This window comes from Haliotis asinina, chromosome 2 (assembly GCF_037392515.1).
Source record: "Haliotis asinina isolate JCU_RB_2024 chromosome 2, JCU_Hal_asi_v2, whole genome shotgun sequence".
Taxonomy (NCBI): Eukaryota; Metazoa; Mollusca; class Gastropoda; order Lepetellida; family Haliotidae; genus Haliotis; species Haliotis asinina.
In genome coordinates this window covers 26,640,974-26,667,497 of record NC_090281.1, presented here as the reverse complement: position 1 = coordinate 26,667,497, position 26,524 = coordinate 26,640,974, and the positions used below count along the sequence as shown (strand labels likewise).

Genomic DNA, 26,524 nt, shown 5'->3' with positions numbered 1-26,524 from the left:
TTTCCTACGTGTTTCCACGTATGTTTTACATGCTAAGATGTCTTAACCCATTTGTTCTTGTTTCAGTCAAAATGGGTAAGTTGGTTTTAAGACTGTTAGTCTTTTTCATAGCATTACAAAATTATGTGTGCACACTTGTTTCTTGCATTTATCCGCTTATACTTTGTTGTTTAGGTGGGTTCAATGTAATTTGGCAATTTATTATCGCCCGTGCGTTTATATTTTGCATATTGTGTGTTCGATTGCGTATGTTTTGTACTTATGTACTTCAGTTACCATTAGTTTGGTTCTGATTGTTACAGTTTCACCTCTGCGGACACGCGGGCTAAGTTGGAGGATATACCCTCCTCTTTCCCTCTTCCCTCTTTTTCTCATACCCCCTACCCCGCACCAGCATTTGCAGCAGCAAACGTCAGTCTGGTTCCTGATCACGGGATGTCCGATCTCTATAAGAAACAGGAGTTCGGCATCCATTCCTCTGATCTTGGCGGTGGGGAGTCGTTTGAGAGAGAATAGGGTGCACCCAAGCCTTGGGTTTAGGCTCAGGCACGGGTGCTGTCCCTGTGGGAATGTCAGATCCAAGCTACGGCTCTGGTGTCGTTTTCCCCGCTGGCCCTAAGGGTTCTGCACCGAGCACCGGCTCGGGTGCAGTTCCGCTTGCTGGCGCCGGTCCATCGGGTCTCGTACCGTTGGTCACTGGCAACCCAACTGGGGGTTCTCGAGCACCGGCTTTGCCACCTGCCTCGGTTCCGCTCAGTGCATCAGAGGTCCCTGCTTCGACAGCCGATCCCATGGGGTCTCGGCACCCTGTTTTTGCGTTGAGTCAGGGGTTGGCCGATTTGGACAACTCGGCTCCTCTGGGTCTGTTGTCCTTGTTCCCGTGTCCCTTGTGCGTCGGGGTTACCGGCAACCGAACTGATGGTTCTCGAGCACCAGTTTTGCCCCCTGCCTCGGTTCCACTCAGTGCATCGGGGGTCCCTGCTTCGACAGCCGATCCCACTGGGTCTCGACGCCCTCTTTCTTCGGCGAACCAACGGAGGCCGATTCGGAGCTTTTCGCTCGGATCGTCCCCGGGGCATGTACGCGAATGGATCGTGGTAGCACTGATGCCAGTGGTCATCCCATCGGACGCACCCGGTTCCACAGAGTTTCGTCTTCCTGGGAAGCGTTTACTCCGTGCAGGGTAGTCAAGATCCAGCTGCTCAGATTACCTTCGCTCTTTAGCGAAGTTGTTATAAAGAAATGCCGCAGGGGGTCGTCCCTTCGCGCGACTCAATGAGCTCTTGCACGAGTCGGATGATGTGTGCTGTGATGGGCCTTCGTGGGTTAGGGCTGTCGGTCGCCAGGTATTTACTGGCTACACAGCAGGCACTGCTGTTGCGGTAGTTAGGGAGGCCGCGGAGGCCGTTAGTCAATTCAAGGACTCTAAGCCCTTGCTTGAACAACCCTCCACCTCTCGCGCGCAGCCTTTGGGACTCAGGTACCTCCGGAGCCCTGAGTTGTCCCGTTGCAAGCGGCAATCTCTCTGCCGTCGGCTAGGACACTTTGCCTTCTACCAAATTTCACGTGGGTGGTCGCCTCCCGTTATTACTCCGGGAATGGGTGAGAGTCACGTCCAATCCCTGAGTTCTGTCCACACTCAGGGATGGCCACATGCCACAGTGGAAGCGAGAGCCTCCTCCTTTTGCCGGGATTCACTGCACTCCGGTGCCGAAGTTGCTGGAAAAGGTGGCAATCCTCTGTGCCGAAATTCAGTCTTTACTGGACAAGGCAGCCATAGAGATGGTTCCATCAGGACAGGAGAATACGGGGTTTTTACTCCACATATTTCCTGGTGACCGAAAAGAACGGAGGGTTCAGACCCATTCTAAATCTCAAGGGTTTGAACAACTTGATAGAGGTGCAGTCTTTCAAGATGGAGACACTGAGGTTAGTGATCTCGTCTGTAGAGGCAGGGGATTGGTTTACATCAATCGACCTCATAGACGGCATACCTCCATGTACCAATGCATCCCGAGTTCAGGAAATACCTTCGGTTTTCCTTCGACGGGGTTTGTTATCAGTTTCGTGTGCTCCCCTTCGGCATCTCCACGGCACCAAGGGTGTTCACCAAACTCGTGCTAGTGCCAGCTCAGGTCGCCATAGCGCAGGGCAACTTTTGTTTCCCGTACCTGGACGACTGGATCCTCAAAGCGCTCTCCCAACGCCTAGGTCGAGAATCCACACAGTAGGTGATGGATATTCTCACCAGGCTAGGTTGGGTTATCAATCTTAAAAAAAAAAAAAAAATCAGAACTTGTGCCGACAGGATCTGGTTTTCTTGGGGGCGAGGATCGAGACAACCCGAGGGATTCTCTGTCCCAAGAGCGCATTATCAAGGTACAGGGCATAGTGTTAAGGTTCCTACAGTCCCGTATGGCCACGGCACGAACGTGGCTTCAGTTGCTAGGCAACATGGCGGTGACGGTGGACATAGTTTGGCGTGCACGTCGGAGAATGCGTCCCATTCAGCAGGCGTTAGCACAACAGTGGTCCCACTCGGAGAGATACGAGAACAATCTGGCTATTCCCCAGTTGTTGATACCTCACTTGCGGTGGTGGACAGATACCGGGAATCTATTCAAAGGTTTACCTCTGATGACTCCGGTACCGTCGCTCACAGTTCAGACGGATGCCTCCCTCACAGGGTGTGGGGCATCCTGGACGACCTCACAGTGTCGGGACTATGGTCCGACCACGAGGCGACCTTACACATCAATGTTCTAGAGTTGAGAGCTGCAAGGTTGGTGTTCGAACGCTTCGCGTATGGATCACGTTCGAAGCCGAGTGGTTCGTCTAGAGATGGACATCCAGACGGCGACGTCCTACATTCTGAAGCAAGGCGGCACTGTGTTTCCGTCGCTCCTTCAGGAGGTGTGGCAGTTTCTACTATGGTGCGATAAGTTCAGCATACGGGTTATGCCAGTCTATCTCCCAGGGGTCGACAACGTGCGTGCAGATGCGCTCTCACGACGTGTTCTAGCTCCCCACGAGTGGTTGCTCGATTGAGAGATATTCGGGATTATCTCCCAGTTGTTCGGGTCGTTCTAGGTGGATCTGTTTGCCTCTGGACTGGCGAACCAGATTTCGGTTTTCTGTCCTCGGATTCCAGATCTGAGAGCGATTGCCGCCGACGCCTTCCAGCTGGACTGGACGGACAGGGTTTTGGGGGCGTTTCCTCCAATTCCCCTGATTTCCAAAGTTCTGTCTCAGCTTGCCACCCAACCAGCGCGGCCACTAGTGTTTCTCGCACCTAGGTGGCCATCTCAACCCTGGTTTCCGGTAATACTCAGGTCGCTAATGCAGCCACCTGTACTATTACCGCGGCTACCGAACCTACTATCCCAGGACGGCCAGCCTCACCCCAATCCCAGGATTCAGTGGGTGGCCTGGCCACTGTCCAGAATCGTCTCCAAAAGAGCGGAGTTCCTGCATCAGTAGCAGACACAATTCTGGCTTCGTGGAGGGATTCCACGTATGTACAGTATGAGGATAGATGGGCCTGTTATGCGCGCTGGTGTGGAAACAGTGGGATTTTCGATCCCTTTTTCTTCGACTATAGTTGAAGTATTGGAGTTCTTACAGTCTCGTTTAGAATCTGGCTTAGCCGCTTCTACGATTCGAGGCTACTCCACGGCTATTTCAGCCTTCCACCTACCCGTTGAGGGTGCCTTGTTGGCACAATACCCCTGGGTATAGCGTTTCTTGCAGGCGTGGACAGACTGCGTCTGGTCGTGAAATTTGTCCAGAGTGTTGGGTGCCCACTCCTCTTGTTCATAACTTGGCCAACCTGTCGTTTGTTACAACTGTTAAGTTGGAAAACGGCTTTTTTAGTGGCGGTTGCGTCTGGTGGACGTGTTAGCGATTCACAGGTCATATTTTCAGACCCGGAACTGTGTTCCATAAGGATTGGTTAGCATACGCTTACCGGATTCATACCGCCCAAAGATCGATTATTAGCTTCGTATTACTGCGCCTATCGATCTACCTGTGTTTATGCTGCCTGCGTCGTCTGATAATACATACCGTAAGGCTCATGTATTAGACATTATGAAACCTCTTAAGGTTGTTTTAAGAGAATAGCCTTACTCCGTAAGGAGAAACAGCTATTTTCTGTTATGGTGGTGGCAAAGCTGGCTATCCGGCTAGCACACAGACGGTATCCCGATGGATTGTAAGATCGACAGACTACAAGGTCTATTTCCATAAAGGCTTCTCTACCCAAGAGGGATTGAAAGCTCACTCAGTGAGAGCAGTGGCCATGTCAAAATCGTAGGCTCTGCCCATTGTGGGGATCTGCTCAGCGGCTATTTGGAGTCGTCCGAGCACGATCATCTGTCATTACCAACTGAACAGACACTCATGAGAGCGTGCTCGGTTCGGTCAGTCAGTTCTCTGCAGTAAACAGAATAGCTCCGCTCAAGCTGATTAAGCTTTGTCAGGTGACTATATCTGTTTGCACACGGTGGTTGGTGGCTATCCATTCCCATTTAATCGGCGATGTTAGTCCCGCCCCCCCTTTGGCTGGGTGCCTTACTTTCCTTTCCATTTCCCCGCTTAGCTTGCTAGTGCGGTATGGACAGGGTTCAGTTTGGCGAGTGTCCCGTACGTCCAGGTCTCCAAACTTTGATTTGGGTGGGCGGAGTTTGTGTCATTTGGGATTTCCCAAATTCTAGCCAATGGGCATGTAAGCTTTGACAAGCGGGTCCTCATCTTTGTCACCTTGACATCAAGGGTCAGGTGACCAGGTCGGTGACTTTTCTACTTCCGTGTGGTTGTAGATTCGCACTTCGATCAAATGGACCGTGCTGTCAGACAGAATACCACTCCCTATTGGTTATCTTTGGGAGTCTGTTTAATGCTTATATGTACCCCAAGGAGGACTTCTTCTGAAAAAGAATTATACAAACCTGTAGAGGTTATGAATTCTTTGAAGAAAGTCCTCCTTGGGGTACGGCCCCACATTCTGTCTGATACGTTCAGCATGAAAAGTGAGGTGCGAGGTAGATGGCCAGAGTTACCTGCTCTTGGCTGTGGGGGGCCTGGGGGGCCCTGTAAGGGTGGTCTCACAAGACAAAAAACGAGTTTTTTGTTTTGTAAATATTTTATTATCAAAAATAGTTACAACTGTCGTAGGGATTTTTGATGGACATAAAAATGCTTATATGTACCCCAAGGAGGACTTTCTTCAAAGAATTCATAACCTCTACAGGTTTGTATAAATTTTTACGTCATATTCCAGTCACATAACAAGGGAGATAACTGAACGAACAGCTTTGCTTTGAACGAAATCCAAAAATGACATCCATTGTTATTGTATCAACGTTGATTCAATCCCATATATCTCCGTATTTTGACAATTGTACATTGAAAGTACAGTTCCCCTCCTTTTTTTTAAGAGTATATATTTAGGAAATATTTTGTCAGCTATATGTTTGAAATATGTACACTGGAATTTGTCAAAACAAGACACTAAAATCTTGGCATACCAGACAATATTTATAGTCCTAGATGTAATCTAAAAATTACCTCATTCTGGATTTCATAAATTCATATTGTCCAAATTTAACTTAGGTATGCTGGATGTCTAAACTGGGCTAACTCTGCTGCCGCAGAAGAGTCTGGACAGGTTCCACCTAAATTAATAACTGCCACTCTTCATGATCAGGATAAGAATGTGTGGCTGTCACTGATTGACATGGTGAAGAAGAAGGATAAGCTCCCCATGGTGGCCTTCACCTTCTCTCGGAAGAAGATCGAGGAGAACGCAGACAAGCTGGGCAGTGTTGACCTGACAACACAGAGCGAGAAGAGCGAGATCCATATCTTCTTTCACCGATGTGTGAACAAGTTGAAGCCCCCTGACCGGAACTTGCCACAAATCAGGAACATGGAAGATATCTTGAAGAGGGGACTTGGCATCCACCACAGTGGGATCCTGCCCATCCTTAAGGAGGTTGTGGAGATGCTATTCCAGAAAGGTCTTGTCAAGGTGAAAACATTATCTGAAACCATGGTGGTCAATTGTCATGAATCCAGTGTCATATCCCAGTGGTGTTATGATAAATTAATTGAACTTGTTCGGCACAACAACTTACAATGATGGATAGCTTGAAACTGTTTCCCCTTTTATTTTTCATTGTGCTATGATAGATAACTTGAAGGAGCTTCATCCTAATTTCATTGTGTTATGGTACATCTAAGTCCACTTTGCATGATGCTTGAAATAAATTTCACAAATTGTACTGTAATGGCTTTATTGAAATATACAACATAATCCGCAGCAGTACTTGACAGAGGCATAGCTACCATGACAAAAGAAGTCAGGGCTTACACATGATGTTTACTATTGTAGTTGGGCAAGCCCTCTATAATATAGAATTATAAAGCTGTCAACCTATCAGGCTCACATGGAAAAAACGGCTTGGTTACTGCATTCCAATTAAATGCTAATCAAACTTTTTACTTATTAAGATCTGAGTTTGCACTGATCTTAAGTAACCCATGCTTGTCATGAGAAGCGACTAATGGGATGGGATGATCAGGCTTGCTGGGTAGAATGATGATCAAGCTGTTGATCACTAGACTGTCTCATCCAGACTCAATTTTTTACAGACCACAGCCATACAACTGGAATACCACTGAGTGTGGTGTAAAATTAAACTCAGTCACTCAATAATCAACATTTAGCGATGAAGAAAACATGTTTTCAAGCTGAAAGCCCAGTAGATAATTGTGTACAGATTCCGTTAAATATGTCAAGTGCTCATTGCACAATGCTCTACATGTAGGTGTATGCTGAACTTGTATTTGTGAGAACAAGGATAGTGATAAAAGCTGACTGGTACTATAGTGGGCTAATTTATCTTTTGTACTTCCTTCGTGATATTTTAGATCCTATTTGCAACCGAGACCTTTGCCATGGGCGTGAACATGCCAGCTAGAACTGTGGTGTTTGACTCCATACGTAAACACGATGGAACCAAATTCCGTGATTTACTGCCAGGAGAGTACATCCAGATGGCTGGACGGGCAGGTAGACGTGGTCTGGACACAACAGGAACAGTCATTATACTCTGTAAGGGAGACGTCCCCGAGGTGTCCGATCTGCACCAAATGATGCAGGTGAGTGGGTCTAGATCACACTTAGATCTTTTGTTACATAAACATAGAGTATGTAGACTGGTTATGTAAGTCAACATTAAATTTAGATCAAGAGGTTGCATAGGTCTACATATTGGAAAGGGATACGTGGTTTTAGATCTTAAGCTGACATAGGCCTACCGAGTAAATATAATTATGCAGATCTACAAGTCCTGTCAAAATGAGAAATAATGTAACAATGGTTTCCAAATTAAAAGTTTAAACACTGGGTAATCAAAGGCACCCTGCTTATGTGTAGGTCCAATCTCATGTAAACAGGATCACCAGACTGTTTACTGTCATCAACTGAATTCTAGGTGCCAGAGACTGAACTTCAGTGCCAACTCATGCTACACTTTTGTCCCATACAAAAAACAACAGAAATGTCTCATTCCTTACAACAAGCAACAGAGATGTCCTGTCCCTTACAACAAGACCCAGATATAGCCTGTCTCTTACAATAAGCAACAGAGATGGCCTGTCCCTCACAACAAGACCCAGATATGGCCTGTCCCTTACAACAAGCAACAGAGATGGCCTGTCTCTCAAAACAAGCATCAGATATGGCTCATCTCTTACATCAAGCAAAATCATTGCAGGGGACATAAAGTACACAAGCTTAATTCAGAATGATTTCCGCCTGTATCCATCTTATATGTTTTTAATAATTCTGTGCCTAGAAATATATGTTTTGTTTTTAAACACCCTAAACCTAAACCCTAAACCTAAACCAAAATCTAAAACCCTAACCTTTAACCTAACCATAAACCCTTGAAATAATCCTGATAAATACATTTCAAGCAGGAGTTATGGGCAGAACTCTAACGCTTAATTCTACTTTCAGGGCAAACCAACAAAGTTAGAGTCTCAGTTCCGCCTGACATACACAATGATTCTGAACCTGCTGCGAGTCGAACAGCTTAGAGTGGAGGACATGATGAAGAGGAGTTTCTCTGAGTTCCATGCTCAGAAGGATGCAACAAAACACAGAGATGCCATTCAGCAGCTTGCCAAAAAGGTCAAGGACATTCAGGAGATAGAGTGCTTCATGTGTTCTATTGATCTTGAGAACTACTACAAGTCTTGGTCAGAATATCATGAACTTCGGAAACAGCTGCAGGTATGTGGTTTAGAAGGATTAGCCATCAGGACCAGTAACATCCATCTTGAACACTAGGGTTCAGGTAACATCCATCTTGAACACTAGGGTTGAGGGTCCCCCGAACCATGCTTGACTTAATCAGTAGAGAGATATCATTGCTCATTCTTACAGTCAGTGATAGGGCTGTGTATTGACAAATATATTGTATTGCAATATGTTGCAATCTGCACTGCAATATGCATTGTGATATAGTGGGAACGTAAGTGTTTGACAGTAAGTAACACTAATTATACATGTCAGTCCTATTTTCTACTTGTTAAGTCCCTAAAAATGTATGTCATGGTTCTGATATCATTAAACTCGAAATTAGGTTGTATAGTCAGGGATTCTAGTGTCTTTTTTATGCCATTTATCGTATTAGTATTACTATTTGCTTTTTTGTTATTGAAGGAAAACATTGGTTGTGAATAAACGTTTGTGCAGATTTTAATTTAAACCATAAGGTTAATCACAAATGTTCTTTACCCAGTATACTGGTTCTTAGAAGAAAATTTTACAATACATACCACTGGAAAAATGTTTTGAAGAGTAGCATTATACCAGTAATACTGTGCAGTGCTGGTCAGCTATTTGACTCTACAACAATAATTTTTCAAGTTTATCAGAGTGGATAACTGTTATGACAACACCCCATATCGCTGCATTCTGTGTTTGCAGACCGTCGTCCTGTCCCATCCAGCAGCCATAAAGGCGTTATCCGCAGGTCGTGTGGTGGTCATCGACAAGTCCAGTCACAGGAACACCCTGGGTGTGGTGCTAAATTCAAGTATGGGACAGAATAACGACAGACTATTTACAGTGCTTGTTATTTGTGAAAAAAATGACAGTGATGCTGCTCAAAATGATAAAGACAGTTGTGAGTTATCGCCAATCCTGTCTCGGCAACTGTTCCAACCTGAGGGACCATGTTGGCATGACGTTGTGAAGGTGAAAGGCGAGGAAATAAGTGTTGTTACAACAAAGACACTGAAGGTTGATCCAACCAAGATAATTAATGATGTACAGAAACGACAACTACTAAGATTTAAGTAAGTCCTACACCGAACACAGTTGGGTTGTAACATATACAAATAATAAACAAGCACTAGTTTCATGGATATGTGCACTATATAAATATCATATCCTATCCTTACATACTGATTCACAAAAGAGATCAACCTGTGAAGATCCAGGTTAGTATTGGTGTTCAGTAATTCATGTTTGATGGAAGAGGCAACTTAAGAGATCTGGTGGTCAGATTGCTGACTTGGTTGATACATGTCACCATATGCCATTTCTCTTGGTAGAACTTGTACTATACTAAAATGCTGTTCCTAGTTTACTATCACTCCCTCATTCACAGAGATGATCCTCCTGGCCAGTCCGTTTCCATGACGACTCAGGAATTGCTGCGACTGACAGAAGCTAACCTGTCTGGTATGAGTGGCCTTGACCCTGTGAAAGACCTTAACATTCGTGACATCAGTCTTGTGGAGCAGTTCCGGTCCCTGCAGTTTCTTGAAGACAATCTCAGAAATTATCAGTGTATTAACTGTCCCAAGTTTGAAGACCATGTGAGTACTGTCATTACACATTAATATGGCTTCATCAGTCAGTCATTGTGCGCATAGTTTATGTTGCTGACTCACTATACAGCAGTACCTGTGTAGTACTGTTTTCATTTCCTGAACCGCTGACACAGCAGTGTTGAAAAATTAACCTGGTAGTTAAAGTAAATTTTTAACTTACCTTACCATAGGGCTTATGCATATTACCTCAAGCATCGCTTAGAAGAGATCAGACAATTGTTGATACGCCATTCTGCCGAATGGCTACCTGATGTATTGATGAGTGTATAGGAACGGAAGTGACGCGATCTCACTAATCGCGCATGCGCGAGCAATACAAAACTTCACTTTTACTCAAAGCGTCTCACACGTCAGACGTGTTTTTTCATTTGTTACACTGTGTGCTACTGTGTTTGATATTAAAATGCTTTTTGTAATGGTAGGTATGGTTTTCTACCGTTTTTTCCCTTATGAGTGGTGAAGTTTGCAGTAGTTTTACTTCACTTACCTGGCTACCTCGTGTTTTCGACTCACATTGTTATCCTTAGTTTTCCATGTTGTTTGTCCTTTTTCTTCGCACATGTGGGTAAAGTTTGGTTCCCAAGCTGTTCCCTTTGCCTATGTGCTTTGCCATGTGTAGATATTGTTGTTATTATCCATTTTATCGTTGTTTTTTATTCTGACGCCGTGCATGTTTCAATGGGGGCAGCCACGCTGGTTTCTCTCTGTTGTCTCGTCGCTAGGGCGTGCTCATTTGTTCTACAGGGGTGTTGCTCCATTTTTTCTACTATAGGGGTTTTTCTTGTTAACCGTTTCTTTATGGTGTGGTTCTCAATGTTGCTTGTTTTTCTGCTTGTTGCAGCCTTATTATGACCCGACAATTTTGCACACTCTGTAAGGTGCAGAAGTCGGCAAAAGATCCCCGCCCCTGGTGTCCCGACTGTGCAGTTGTTATTTGTGGTTTTGATGATCGCTGTCATCATTGCTCGTCTCTTACTGTACAGGAATTCAAGGCGTACTTGTCGGCTAAGAAGACACGTTTTACGCAAAGGAAACAGCTTCTTCTTTGGGATCACGACCTTTGCTTGCAAGGACGCCAGAGGATCAACCATCTCCATCAGCGGTGTCGCGCCTCCTTCGACGCTTCCTTTGCCTCCTTCAGATCCGACGCCTGAATTGCAGCGCTCTCCGGACACCTTTGTTGATCTCTCTCATCCGGACACCCTCACTCACCCAGAGGTGCAGAAGTTACTGAGAACCTTACTATGCTCGAGCGCTGACCCAGCACCATTGTCGACTTTGATTTCTACATTATCTCCGGCGCTCACGATGCCGACGCCGATGCCTGTTGCTGCGCCTTTGACGGATATGTTGTCCACAGCAGCAACGCCGACGCCAAATCCGACGCCATCGTTTTCGTCTGCCATTTCCCTGCCAGCGTCTATGCCAGCTCCGACGCCCTTGTCAGCCTACACTATACCTAAGCGCATGTCTACTGCCACTATCTCTTGAGAAGAGTTGCTCCATCAGCAGCTTATGGAGAAGCGTGCTCGACGTGTGGAAGCAGAACATTCTAGAGATGAAAGACGCTCTCGTTCTAATACTCCCAGATCCTGTCGTCGCTCTAGAAGTCCTCATCCATCGTGGTCGCTGGCATCGCTCTCATTCTCGGTCTCTCTCCCCTCGTCGTCTGCCTGATAGGGATCGACGCTCTAGATCGCCGACTTATTCTAGACGCCAACGCTATTCGCGCTCTAGGACACCACTGTCTCACTGTTCACCGAGGTGCCTCAAATCGTGTTCCCCTGACACTCGCCTACGTGTGGATACGGAAGCTTGGTCATCCACGTCTATACCTGGTCACCGGCGCCTCAGTCATTCGGTTTCCTGGGATGATATGGAAGAGAGATTTTTCTCTCCGGACTACATTGACAACGCTCCTGACTCTGATCATGGCGGTACTTATTTACCTCCGTCTGTGGTCTATGACTGGATCGCCGACAGGCTTCCCGAGTGTCCTTCCCCGTCTCCTGGTACAGATGATCACAAGTCGATACGGTCCTCGCCGGAGCTTCTTGTTCCCCAACATCCGATGGTGGCGGACTCGATTGCCTCTCTGGATGTGGATTTTGCTAAGCTGTCCCTGTCATCTACGATCAAGGCACCTAAATCTAAAGAAGGGGCTTACAGGATTCACAGTCTAGACTTTGCTGACAGTGGAGCGGCTCACGACGAATCACTGGAAAAAGTTGACGAGTTTGCCTCAGAATTCTTATAGAGTGCAAGATTCAAGGCTGTTAGATATCGACACAGCGTTAAAGAGTATGCTGAAACCTATTTCAGCCTTGGCATCTGCGACATTGGCAGCCGCCTGGGATCTCACGGAAGATAATGCCTCTCGTGTGGATCACCTGTCGATGCTATTTCAGTGGCAGGGCAAAGTTCTATATGATTTGCTGGCACATCTAAAAGCAGCTCCTTTTTGGTCACAATACTTGTTCGACGATATGATTCCGGATGTCTACAAACAACATGCAACATGGACTCCCCTTTACCGTGTTGCCGCCTCTGATATCAACGCCCCAGGCACGCCAGTATTCTCCAACCCAATGTGTTTTGTTAACCGAGAGCATTCAAGCGTTACTAGACAAGAACGCCGTAGAGACAGTGCTGTATCTTCAAGACCCACCTCACTTCCGCATGATCTCTCTGGGACAACTGCGGACCAAACTCAGACCCAGGTCATGGCTAGCCAGCCTCGACCTGCAGGATGCCTATCTCCATGTCCCGATTTATCGCCACACAGGAAGTTCCTGCGGTTTGTGTTTGGCATTTCCACGGCCCCGTGGTTTTTCACTTGTATCACTGTACCGATCACCCGTTTCCTCCATCTCCGGAACATCGACTTCGATCCTTACATAGACGACTGTCTCCTCAATCATACCGATCCTCAGTGGCTACGCAGACAGCTGAGGTTTGCCACGCGCCTCCTCGAACAACTGGGGTGGATCGTCAACAGAGTGAAGTCCCATATGGAGCCATCCCAGGAGTTGACGTTCATCGGGGGTTTGTTTCTGACTCATTCCAACCTTGTCAGAATCCCACCGGCGCGTTGGGTCAAGATAGCAGCCTTCGCCGATCGCGGACTCACTCAGCTGATGTCTCTCAGGGAGTGGTAGTCCCTGCTAGGCCTTCTCACGTCGGCTCAAGATTTGACCCTACGGGGTTGTCTAATGCTTCGGCCGTTACTGCGTTTTCTCCTGCCGTACATACAAGCAGATGACCTTCGTATCAAGTTCCCTCTACCAGATCATCTTCACCGGTATCTGCGATGGTGGACTCTAGAGTCGAACATTTGCATCGGCGTCTCCTTGACAGACTTGACACCCGACCATGAACTTTTTGTCGACGCTTCCCTTCTAGGTTGGGGCGCTCACCTCAGCGGTCAGACCGTCTCGGGGCTGTGGTCCGACGTTGAGCACGGGTGGCGCATCAACAGCCTAGAGTTTCAAGCGGTCATTCTTGCAGTTCAGCATTGGATGTCTGTTTTGCAGAACACATGCCTACTGATAGCTTCTGACAATTCCACGGTCGTTTGGGTGATACGGAATCAGGGCACCACGAGATCTCGTTTTTTGTTGGAGCAGTTGTTTCAGTTGGCCAACATTCTCGACGATGGCAATGTTCGAGTTCAGGTTCGTCACATCCCGAGTTGCAGAAACGTACTAGCAGACGCCCTCTCCAGACCAGGCAGACCATCGCCAACAGAGTGGATGCTGCACCCGGAGGCATTTCGTCTGTTGTGTCAACAACACGGTCGGCAGCTCATCGACCTGTTCGCGACACGACTCAACAATCAACTTCCATTGTACGTGTCTGCCATTCCAGATCCGCAGGCTTGGGCGACAGACGCCATGTCCCTGTCATGGGAGGGGCTGGATGCATATGCGTTCCCTCCATCAGTGCTTCTACCAGCGGTGGTGGCCAAGATCAATCAGACCCGGTGGATTCATCTGCTTTTGGTCGCGCCCTGGTGGCCAGCCAGAACATGGTTCCCCAACTTGCGTCGTCTCGCCGACGGGGACCCCCTACCGCTGCCGGATTGGCCGCAGTTACTCCGCCATCCACACAGTCGTCTTCACCATCCCGATCCAGCGAGGTTTTGTCCTCACGTCTGGACCATTTACAGAAAGCTCTAAGGGCTAAGGGCTATTTTACTCGGGTGGCAAAGGTCATTGCGCGTGCGCACCGGGTATCTACGACATCTCTTTATGACAACAAGTGGACGTCTTTTGAGAAATTTTGTACACTCAGGAAGCGGAATCTGTTATCAGCTTCTCCTCAGTTTCTGGCAGAATTTTTTCTATACCTGAGAAGATCTAAACACTTGCGAGGTAGCACCATTGCGACATATCTTTCAGCGCTGAACTCCGTCCTAGCAGTCAGGTGCGACCAGCGAGTTTCTAAGGTGCCAGAACTCCTCGCCATGTTAAAAGTGTTCAAGTTGGAGGATCAGAAGGTGAAATTTCGTCCACCTGCCTGGGACTTGAACATCGTTCTAGACCATCTCCGCGGCCCTCCTTATGAACCCTTGGAGCAGGCTTCTTTTGAAAATCTTTCAAAGAAGACAGTTTTTCTACTGGCGCTAGCCACTGCGGCTAGGGTCAGTGAAATTCACGCTTTTGATGTCACCCGTGTCAAGTTTGAGCAGTCCCCGCATGGTCGAGCTCACTTAGGACTTTTATTGGACTTAATCACAAAGAATCAGCTGCCTGGACAACCGGACAGATTGTTCTCCATCCCTCCGTTGTCGACCATTCTAGGCTCTCAGGACTCGGACGAACTACTTTTGTACCCGGTTCGGGCATTGAAGCTTTATATCTCCAAGTCAGCCACTCGAAGACGGACTCGGAAGAGACTGTTTATTCCGTTTGCTGCGTCCGTAAAAGCAGAGGTTTCCAGGAACACAATAGCGCTCTGGTTACAAACCACTATTCTGGCTGCTTATGATGCTCAACACCTACCACATCCGTCGGCCAGCAATCCTCATAAAATTCGAGCTTTGGCGTCCACCATGGCCTTACACAGGAATTGTTCTGTTCCGGCAATTTTGGAAGGATGCTTCTGGCGATCTTCCACAGTCTTTGCAAGCCATTACCTTCGTCATGTTGCGGTCGAAGACGTGGAGGGGTTCCAGTCCTTTGGTCCTGTGGTGGTAGCGCAGCAACTCACCCGACCTACCACCCACTAGGTACTTGTGAATTTCTTACGGAAGCGTATGTTTTGGTGACATGTTATTTCATGGTTGTGTGTTTGGAGTTGTTTTTTACTGAGGATTTACTATCTGTCTCTTCTTCCAGTTGTTAGCTAGCCTCCTCGGTTTGCCTTTACTCCGACAAGATCGATTCATCATCTGTTGAATTCTCATGCATAAGCCTTATGGTAAGGTAAGTTAAAAATTTATTAAAATCTAACTATTTTAGATATTTACATACTTACTTTACCATAGGGAGGTTACGCCGACCCAACGATGGATATTTTTTCCTCCCCACTCTGGACTTCTTCGGACTCATTTCGTATTCAATAAAAGTGAAGTTTTGTCTGTTCCTATACACTCGTCGATACATGAGGTAGCCATTCATTAGAATGGCATATCAACGACTGTCTTATCTCTTCTAAGCGATGCTTGAGGTAATGTGCATAAGTCCTATGGTAAGGTAAGTATGTAAATATCTAAAATATTTAGATTTTAATAAAATTGAAAGGGTCCATGTCAAAGTTCCAGAGGTTGGCTCTCTTTAGAGGACTTGCTGACATGGTTGACACATCATTGTCCCCGTTGCATTGATCAATGCCCATTCATGTCGTTAATCACTGGATTTCCTGGTCAAGATTCGATTATTTACAGACCACTGCCTTGTAGCTGAAATATTGCTGGTGTGAAACTAAACTCACTCACTCTCTTCAGAGATTCCAGAGTAACTCATAATTGTCTCCCTTTGTGGATGCACGGTCAGAACATGTCTGCAGTATCTTGGCGTAATATAAATTTGTGAACATCTATTTTCACATGCCTATCATTTCCGGCTTTACACATCAGATTTTGTGTTCGTAAACAATAAGTTGTCTTCATTTTCCTGTTGTGATCATTTGAAAATCACAAGCTTCAAAGGAGATTTTATCCAAAGTTTTCCAGCAAACATATTTTGTAGCCTCTGCACTAATGCAAAAACTATACAAAAATGAACCCTGAAAAGTAGTTTTTATTCAAGACAGCACCAATCTGCCAGTCATCTGCATTGGTAATGGGTAATGATAACGGGTCATGACCCCAGAAGGTGGGTATTGTCCTGGAAAAATTACGATGGAATCCCATTTAAGGACACAATCCTTATAACATTAAAACACATTTTCATGATCTGTTACTGCTTAAAAGCAACTATAATGATCAAATCGAAAAGTATAAATTAATGAATTACGAAAATATACTTGTGTTTATTTAGTAAAAATCTCCAAAGTGACGTTGAATATCACTGAAACTTACATTTTTTAAAAAAAAATATAAACTTTTCATAAACTTTTCATTTTGATGAAGGTTTGTATACTTGTTGATTTAATGTGCCTTGTTAATTCGGCATACCATGGCGAAACATGTTAGGTGCACAAATATTGGTTATGTGGGATTACTGCATGCATACCTCCTTACGTTTGTGTAACACCATTCAGTCAGTCAGTATGCTCAGCAAACATCCACAGTCACTATTTCTGTTTTGCCTCCAGTTCCGCCATGTACAGAGGAACATGTCTATACAGGAGGAGTACCAGAGACTCAAGTTTCTGCTGTCAGACCAGAGTCTCATGCTTCTACCAGAATATGAGCAGAGAATAAAGGTCAGAGTTATCTGCCCTTCTTTTCATACACTATGATAAATTATTATTTTCTGTCTCAAATGAATTTATATTGTAAACTGAAGATTATTGTAGTTCCTGTAGGGACACCTCACTGTGCCTGCACCTGTTGTTCCAGTGAGGGGTAAATGGTTAAATGCATTGAGAGCCTTTGGTGGAGCTTGATTCTTTTCACACTTTTCATGGAATTGATGCTCATGATGTCAATCACAGGATTGTCTGGTCATGGCTTGATTAAAATGTATTTACGAAACGGTGCTATATAACTGGGAAAAATTACTCCATTAAATGACAAGCTATCAATCAAGTATTTTATCATGTGATATGTAATGCACTTTAATGCACATATACTTTTTATTGTTGATCAAATGAATTCAGATAATTCAGGTGAACTTAGAGATGTTCTTTTTCTGTGTTTTATATAGATGAAATGTTCAAGTTTTTTCCTTCATCACTGACCCTTTTATGCAAACATTCCCACCCCAGGTGAGCACCAGCATCTTATTTTATGGTAGAAATTTGGTTTAGGTTTTGCAAGATCTGAACTACATCGATGCCAACAATGCAGTCCAGTTGAAAGGTCGCGTGGCTTGTGAGATCAGCACCCATGAGCTAATGATCACGGAACTGGTGTTTGAGAATGCTCTCACTGACCTTCACCCAACTGACATTGCCGCTCTCCTCTCCTGCATGGTGTTTGAACAGAAAAAATCCAGCGAACCTAACCTCACAGATACCCTCAAGAAGGTGAGATTGGACCTTTCACAGTGTATGAAAACATTAACATCATTAAGAAATGGTCACTTATAGTTATAGAGGAAGGGAGACTGTGATATTAGGAGGAAGTCTTGATAAAATGACAAGTGGAACAGGTAGGGGGCATCAATTTTGTTATCACAACTATGTGGGAGAGACCAAGACTGAAAATGATGCAGTTCTATTTTAAGATAAACATTTTATAAATTTAACACTATTTAGGGGTCCAATCACAGGAAGGGTAGGGCCAGGGCATTATTTGGGTGAGGGGGTTTGAAGTTGCCTCCCTTTGATGTACCAGCATGCTTTGCTTTTAATCCAAAAATTCCTGATTAAGATCCATGTTTTGTCATCACTTACGCCCTGACTTTCCACAGCCTCTCTGTTCAGCTGTATTAATAAAGCGTTTGCACATGTGTATGTTTACTGCTATGAACAGAACTTGGAAATTGCAGGCTGTATTGATCGATTGCTGGGGTTCAGCTGTTTTTGTAAACTTTGTGATATGTGTATATTTAGGGCCATGAACGGATCTTGGAGATCGCAGACCGCATTGATCGTATGCAGAAGGATCATGGAATGCAAGTCCCAGCAGAGGACTACAAGATCGGAATCATGGAAGTTGTGTTCGAGTGGGCAAGAGGCATGGTTAGTAGTCTTTACTGTTTCCACTGCCTGTACCAGTTCTTCTCAACCTGTGACAGACCCCTATTACCCCATGTTCATCTCTATGGAGAACCTAGAACCTGCAGCCATTACTCAAATATACAGTGAACCAGTCTAACCAAGTGATCTCAGGTAGTGAATGTGGGACAATAGGTTTGTAGTATTGGACAAAAATATTATAGATGGTAACTTCTTCTTTATTGTATACACATTTGTGGGCTATTCCTTACCCCATCAACAGGTGCATGCACCTTTACTGTATAGGCAACATTTCGTTGCTATCATCACCCCCCAACAGCCAAAAATTATGAATTGTCCCTTAAGTGACTCAATCCACCCACACATTACTACAGTGTATATTTGTCGGAATTTCAGCCATTTGCCGAGATCACTGACCTGACCGATGTCCAGGAAGGAATCATTGTCCGCTGCATCCAGAGACTCCACGAAACGCTACATGATGTGCGGAACGCAGCCAGGATCATCGGAGACCCTGTGCTCTTCCAGAAGATGGAGGAAGCTTCCGCGATGATCAAGAGAGACATTGTGTTCGCTGCCAGCTTATACACACAGTGATGTGTCCAGGGTGTAGAGGACAGTGTTAACTTGTCACTGTGTAGATGGGGCCGACTTCCACCCAGGTATCAGGTGTGAGCTCCATTCACCGACTTATAAATCTCCATTATTGAAGGAGTACTGTTTGTCGCTGAGACAATCTGACCTTCAACACTTCTGAATACACAGCCTAACAGGTAGAGTGGAGTCCAGTAGTTCAGCATTTGGTTATCACGCCAGGGACCCGAGTATGACTCCCCGAATGGGTACAATGTGTGAAGCACATTTCTGGTGTCCGCCCCCATGATACTGCTGGAACATTTATGGAAGTAGCATAAAAGCTCGCATACACTAAAATGATGACTGTTAAGAATGTTGAAATATCTCCCTTTGTACAGCTAATGTTATGCTTAAAGCAGCATAAAGCCTTCCCACACTCCAATAGACTGACCGTGGCTATAGCTAAGAATGTTGAAGTTATCTCCCTTTGTACAGCTCAATGTTGTTATTACTGTAGTCAGTTTGGCTCAAAAGCGGACCGATGAATTGCAGTGTAACTCGGAAACTAGTAAGCATAACATACTCAATGACACACTGATCATAATGAGAACATCATACCAGCTCTGTGAGGATTTTGCAGAATTTTTGTCAAACAAACTATTATTAAATTGTTGACACAGTTCACTGTTTATTACGAGGGAGAAGTGCAGGGAAACGCACAGCCAGGTGTTCGAGAAGCACATGCACAAGTGCTGAGAAAGTTATTTATTCATTAACCTGTGCTGTGCCGTGTCGATGCTTTCTCACAGACCTGGCTGTCCCTTTGTCTGCGCTCCTCCTTCGTAACTCTCAATATTTTAATTGTTTCTTAAACAACTTTTTTTATTTTAAGGAAAACTATTCTGCAAGAACCTCTCAGAGTTTGTATGATATTTTTATTGTGATCAGCCTTTCACTGAGTATGTTATGTTTATTAGTTTTCAAGTTACATTGCAATTCATCCGTCCACTTTTGAGCCAAATGGACTATACGTTGCGAAACGTGGTAACATGATTCGCTTGGCTTGTTATTGCTGTATTATGGCACACAGTGCAGTCATGTGTAAATAACAAATATGAACTGAGCTGAAATGAAAAAGACCTGTCTTGTCCTTTCTGTACATATCACAGGGTAAAATTGTTCAGTTATTTTGCCATTGTTGAAATTTCATTACCCCTTTCAGGATAAACTAATTAATTTGATCATGTGTTAAGAGTAGTGATTACTTACCCAATTTACAAGGTTTACAAATGTTTGAAAGTCTATACTTACAAGGTGTTACTTGCAAAATAAAGAAATGGCTTGCATTTTGTTGAAAATACATCATAAATGAATCAGGACATTATTTTGAACATGTTCATGTTTGAAGAATATATGTAAAAAAAACTCATTCTATATTTTTGTGTTGACAAGTCGAAAGTTTCTCGAATTGTGGTTTTTTTTATTCATATCAGTACTTTGACTTACAAACACCTATAGTAAGCATTGTCATACATGTTGTAATAGTATTTGCATTTGTATAAATTGTTTCGATAACTCAGAAACTATTTTCTGTATTTAGAAAACGCTTGACAATATTTTTAGTTCTTAATCAAACCAGTGGTAATGAAATCCTGAATTGAGTAACTTTATTTGCTCTATAAAACTCAGGTTTATAAATGTGCATCCGCCACAATAAGAAGAATATTAAAAATGGTGGGAAAAAAATATTAACATAAATGTGTTGGAGTGTGACTACAAAAAGGTAAGTTGAAGGTCATCCAGGGGCACGTTTCACCCAGCGATCTTAACGATATGACTGTCGTATGTCTTATGTATGGGAGTTACAATCACCTTGCTAAAAGGGGCCCAGTGCTGTGTTATGGGAGAATTGTTAAACTGTACTTCACAGTGTGTGACTGTCCAGCATATTGTAACGTGTTTTGAATGGGTACAGTCGGGAATAAATGTCATAACATACACAGTTGTTGTTTATAGGTGGTGGATAACGACAAACATTTGCTTCACAACCGTTTATTGTTACAATGTAGGAATAAATGGAATGAACATAATTGTGTTTGTCACTGAGGATTTTCTACACATCAGGGTAATCCTTGTACCTGTGTTCATCTCCCCATGGTATTTCAGGGTAGATAATCCCCACTACCAGTGATCGTTTCCCCATGGTATTTCTGGGTAGATAATCCCCACTACCAGTGATTGTCTCCCCATGGTATTTCTGGGTAGATAAGATCTATACTAACAGTGATCATCGCCCCATGGTATTTCAGTGTAGAATTGGTCCCCATTGCCAGTGTTTGTCTTCCCATGGTATTTCAGGGTAGAATAGGTCCCCATTGCCAGTGATCGTCTCACCATGGTATTTCAGGGCAGAATAGGTCCCCATTGCCAGTGATCGTCTCACCATGGTATTTCAGGGTAGAATAGGTCCCTATTGCCAGTGATCGTCTCCCCTTGGTATTTCAGGGTAGAATAGCTCCCCACTACCACTGGTCATAAACATTCTGCGGTGCTGTAGGTCCCAATTACATGTACCAATGTCTTGTCTTCCCACAAAGATTCCATCGTAGAAGAGGTCCCTACTGCCTACATTTGTCTCCCCATAAGGATTACTGCTTAGAATAGGTCCTTACTATGTATTTATATCTTCTCATTAGGGTTCTAGGCTGCAATAGGCCCTAACTACAAAAAAATGTCTTCCTTAGGGATTCTATTGTAGAATAGGTCTCTACTATCCAGTTTTGTCTCCCTGTGAGGATTCTCGGGTGCAGTAGGTTGACTTCAGATATCTTCCCAAAAGGATTCCTGGGTAAATTAGGTACAACCCATTTTTGTCTCCCTCCAGGGATTTGGGGTTGCAGTATGCTACTGTGAAGGTCACATCTTTAAGGGAATACAAATGAGATGAGTTTAAGTAGAACGAATCTCTAATCATCTTCAAATAATGTGTCAACAATCATTTGTTGGATTTTAATTTTTAAAAGTTCTTTTCTCTTTCCATCCTTCAGACGTCTCAACTGATAACAGATTAATTTCGCAAAGATGTCATCTTCTGCATCAGTATGAGACATGTCGGTTTGAAAAAGTACAGTTGGACTAGGAAAGGACGAAGTGGGTGTGGTATGAGACAGAGTGGGTGTTGTGTGGTGACTGACAGGACGCTGCGGGACTGGATGGGGAACATTAGGAGTTGCTGGTATAGATGGCAGCACCTGACGAGAATTTGATGGTTCTGAGTCTGACGGTTGTTCTGCATCGTACACGTACATGTCAGGTTCACGTTTGATAAGTTTCCGCGGAACTGCCTCATCATCCCAATCCACAAAGTAATGGTTGCCTTGGTGATTGTCCTGATTAGCATCGGGGCTGTCCAGTTTACTTCCCTCTGATTGGTCATCTGCATCTTCAAATATATGCTCGATGCTGTCACTGTCAAGGTTTACTCTCATCACACTGGGAGAGTCAGTATTGATGCTCTCCTGAAAGCAGACGTAAAAAACAATAACAGACAGAAAGCTGGCGTCAAAAATAACAATCAGTATTGGTGCTCATCTGAAAGCAGATGTTGAAAACAATGATCAGTATTGATGCTTGCCTGAAAGCAGATTGCAGATAACAACAATTTGTACAAATACTGTTCTTCATCATCTTGGTCTGGCATCCATTCTTACAGATGTACACAGGTAGAAATAAAAAAAAAAACTGTCCAGGGTATGATTCGTGGCATATCAGCATCATGATATAGTTTGTGTGGAAGTAAAACCTTGGGCACAGTATCCCTTATTTAATCATATTTTGCGGTTATCTCAAACATCCGATAAATATGTTAACATAGTGCCCTTCAACTTTGACATAACAGTATTTCAATGTAGTGTTAAGAATGGCCATAAACAGTGACTCGATCACCAGTTACTTGATGCTGAACTTTAGCCTCTGGTTTGTGAGTACATTTTGGGATACAATATTACAGCACTAAGATATTCTGATATGCATCCCTCCAACAGATGACCTATTGAACAGCTTTATCTCATGTAATTGGTTGATATTGACCCTCACCATTTTCGAATGAATTTTCTTTAATGTGCGAACTTGTGTACGGAGAAAGTTATCCAACATGTCATAGTATGGCCATTTGGACTTGTAGGTATCTTCCCCATCGCCCTTCATTCGGTTGTGGACCTGACTCACAAGTTCCTTGTTTAGTTCCTTCGTGTAGTACGTCCGCAAGTTGGCAAACTTCTTGACAACTGCATGATCTGGAGACAATCATAATTATACCTTGATAAAATGTTGAAACTATGGAATATTTTTATAATTCATGAATCCAAATTTTCAAACCTTCGCAAATCTTCAGTAGCATATTGCTACAGAAGATTTGCAAAGGAAAATGCCTGTGACTAAACTACATATTTTGGTCCTCATCAGATTTAAGGAAATGTAACCAAAATGCACCCTATGCAACTTTAGGTAACGATTTTGTTGCGCAAGACAAAAAGTGGTTGCACAAAACAAAAAGTGGTTGCACCTGCTGCTCAATGTGGGTTTGTTAGTGTAACTAATCAGGCCTGATACACTAAACGTCTACCATTTGGAACAAACCGAATGTTTACCAAAGCATTTGCCATCATGGAATAAAGTGAAGACTTGCCATAACATGGCAGCTGATTAGATGCCTTACAGTAAAACAACTCTTATACATGGAGATGTATGGAGAACATGGAAAGATATGGAGTAATAACTGCACAAAATCACTTGTGTCTGTCTTGGCTTGGTCATCTCCTCCATTGCTAGTTATGCAACCCTATATAGTCCCCTAATTATTTCCATGGTGGGCAGTGATGAACATTCTGCAACCTTACATGGACCCCTGTGTGGCTAAGGACATATGATGAGATGTGGTGTATTAATACTATTATTTAATATACAGTATGTAAACTAGAACATTCAGCGCCATGTCTTCAGTTGAAAATGTTTTTACAGCTGTGAATTCAGTCAGCTAATATGGGTTCAATCAAAGAACAAGTGTTACACAGCGATGGTCTTGTTTGTTTAATATATAACTCAGTAACATTTCAGCTCATCGAGTATGACCAGTCAGTCAGTATGGTCTGCAACTGATACTTTCGTAGCACTAGTTTGTAGATAGATAGCAATCACAGGGTACTCACGTGAGGCTAAATAAAAAAAGTGAAATGTTTCTCGGGCATTGGTGTGTCACTTTTATTTGTGCATGTGACAATTTTAATTGCCATTTAAAAAATAATTTTGACTTGGCCACATCCCGATCATCCGTTTGTCCACTATAAGAATGAGTGTCTGTAGAATGAGTGTTACTGAATCTACAACTGATGAACACATGCTAAACTTCCTATGCTGTATATCTGAGAGAAAAAAATAAAAATGTGTTCAACCCTTGTCATTTTTTGGCTATCAAAAAATAAAAAAGAAAGTCCTACCACCCTCGTAGCTTTTGAATACAAAATGTGCCCAAGGAACATTTATTTTTTTTATGCAGCCTAAGGAAACTTCCATTCTCAAGGTGCTAGTGATACTCCCATCACCAGATCAATGTGCTCTCAATTTTCAGTCTCAACTCCATGGGGACTATACTATCAATGAGTGAGTGAGTTGGGTTTTTGCCACTTTCATCAATATTCCAGGAACATCTCAGCAGGGTACACCAGAAATGGGCTCCACACATTGTATCCATGTGGGAAATCGAACCCGGACTTGGTGTGATGGGTGAACACTGTAACAACAAGGCTACCCAACTGCCCCACTACTTAAGATATTCAGCCCATAGCACACAGACCACATTTGTTTCATAAGCCCCATCATCATCCAGAACTCTACATTTATTCACAGGGGTGGATACAGCTTTTTGAGAATAGTGGGGTTGGAGTGGGGGTGTCACTATCAAGAAAAGAGGGGGTGCACACTTTTTTCACCTGAGTTTGATGGGTCATTTGACAAAATTTTAGGTCAAAAGCGCCTGCACACACACCCCACGCCCCATTTCTCAAAAAGCTGTATCCACCCCCAGTAGTGCATGTTTGAGAATGTATAAACAACAACAAAACAGATAAAATGACTTATTTATAAGATTTCTCCACATATTTGTACAGGATCGTTTTTTTATATTCTTGGTCAGTGTCTCAATCATTTAGCATTAATCCATTTGAACAAACGTTATAAAAACACGCACCTGTCCAGTTCATTTGCTGGCCAATTTCTCTGATCACCTCGCTTTTGAAAGCCCTGTCACGATAGTGCTGACTCCTTGCGTCCCACAGAGCAGGCTGTGCTGATATCAGACGGATCAGCTTCATATTGGTCTCGCGTTCTTCTCTGTCAATATCCATTGCGGTTGCCATACCTATCAACACAGACGCCGTTGTCCATGTATCCCACCCACACTGACGACAGTGTTGCTTTGGAAGGTATTAAACAGTACGTTGTTATTTACAGATTAATCGGCCGACACAAAATGGCGTCCTGCAATGTCTGCGTGAAGGCAAATTGGAGGCTATTTTTAGCAGACATGGCCCAGCCTGTCTGCAGAGAGTCTGTATCTGGGTCAAATGCGGCAGACGTCAGCGCGTTGAGCGGGATTACCTGTTGGGAGAGGAAGGTCGGGGGATCGAGGCGAGGAAAGGCAGTCGTTCTTGGTAATATAGATCTTATTGCTACTGTATTGAATGAACTGAATTTGTGTACTTGAAAGTTAACGTCAAACTGATGCATTTTTAATAATTTTAAGCTCATGCAGATAATTAGGCTGATTAAATCGGTTTTGTTTTGAAAAACAATAAAATATGAATGATCAAGGACAGAAAGCGAACACTTCTCCCAATTCAAGTGTAATGATATAAACACAGCGCATATATCAAAATCAAATGTAACGATATGTAACAACAAGCAACTACAGTTTAGAGATATACAAAGCTTACATCGTTGTTAATTTAAGCGTAACGATATGAAACAACAACAACGACAACACGTGAAAAAACAACAAAAACGATTGTTATATATATCACATCAGCCCAAGCATGATGATTAGGGAAAGAAGGAAACGAATAACGAAGTAAATAAATATGTACTCGATTCTAATAGACCAATCAGAGGCTTCACAACACACAGATAGAGAACAGTTGTATCTACGTCTTTCAAAATCATTGTTGGTAAGCATTTTACTGTAATAATACTCACGTAGTCAGGTTACGAAATGCACCGCTGAGCTGCTCTTGCTTGAATTCTTTGGTTTTCTGGGAGGCGATTTCCTGAGTGAATAACTTTTCTGAGGTTGAAAGTTTGATGATGTCACGTTGTGGAACCCCTTAATGACATCATGTCGTATAGTGTTCTCAACACTTCGGGATTATGACATCACAAAGCTTTATGTGAACAATCTTTTGTGGGTATCGTATCGAACCCACGCTCGAGTGAGTGAGTGAGTGAGTGAGCGAGTGCGTGAGAGTATGGTTTACCCAGCTTTTACCAATACTGCAGCGGGGTACAGAAATGGGCTTCACAAATTGTAGCTATGTGGGAAATCGATCCCAGTTTCATGGGTTCGCATTCGACATCGTACCCAGTATATATTATTCTTTGTTCATCACTGTTATTATTTCCAGGCTATCGCTGGCCCATTCTTTCTTTGAAAAGAATGGAATGGATCACTTGCAGTGCGACACAATTCGCTATGAAT

The 26,524-nt window shown here is 43.9% G+C and overlaps 2 protein-coding genes across 2 annotated transcripts in view; one reads left to right on the top strand and one right to left on the bottom strand.

Annotated features, from left to right (window-relative positions):
* LOC137273490 (superkiller complex protein 2-like) overlaps nucleotides 1-21,277 on the top strand; it is a 33,333-nt gene extending 12,056 nt beyond the window's left edge. The window contains exons 16-24 of the mRNA XM_067806204.1: nucleotides 5,708-6,031; nucleotides 6,934-7,164; nucleotides 8,027-8,302; nucleotides 9,002-9,372; nucleotides 9,687-9,897; nucleotides 16,672-16,782; nucleotides 17,329-17,547; nucleotides 18,076-18,204; nucleotides 18,598-21,277. Coding sequence (XP_067662305.1) covers nucleotides 5,708-6,031; nucleotides 6,934-7,164; nucleotides 8,027-8,302; nucleotides 9,002-9,372; nucleotides 9,687-9,897; nucleotides 16,672-16,782; nucleotides 17,329-17,547; nucleotides 18,076-18,204; nucleotides 18,598-18,798 — 2,073 coding nt within the window. The 3' untranslated portion in view covers nucleotides 18,799-21,277. The remainder of the gene's footprint in view (nucleotides 1-5,707; nucleotides 6,032-6,933; nucleotides 7,165-8,026; nucleotides 8,303-9,001; nucleotides 9,373-9,686; nucleotides 9,898-16,671; nucleotides 16,783-17,328; nucleotides 17,548-18,075; nucleotides 18,205-18,597) is intronic.
* Nucleotides 20,814-25,411, bottom strand: LOC137273492 (uncharacterized). Its single transcript, XM_067806205.1, has 3 exons — nucleotides 25,022-25,411; nucleotides 22,873-23,072; nucleotides 20,814-22,295 (listed from the first exon to the last, which is right to left on the bottom strand). The coding sequence occupies exons 1-3, from the start codon at nucleotides 25,188-25,190 to the stop codon at nucleotides 21,744-21,746; spliced, it is 921 nt and encodes a 306-aa protein (XP_067662306.1). The 5' UTR covers nucleotides 25,191-25,411; the 3' UTR covers nucleotides 20,814-21,743.
* Nucleotides 25,412-26,524: the final 1,113 nt, after the last annotated feature.

Bases quoted from the DNA above. Each gene is read 5' to 3' on its own strand.
- LOC137273492 (XM_067806205.1), bottom strand. From the start codon at position 25,190: ATGGCAACCGCAATGGATATTGACAGAGAAGAACGCGAGACCAATATG. The intron at 23,073-25,021 runs GTGCGTGTTTTT...GATTGTCTCCAG, and splicing joins CCAGCAAATGAACTGGACAG to ATCATGCAGTTGTCAAGAAG. The intron at 22,296-22,872 runs GTGAGGGTCAAT...GTCTGCTTTCAG, and splicing joins AGAAAATTCATTCGAAAATG to GAGAGCATCAATACTGACTC.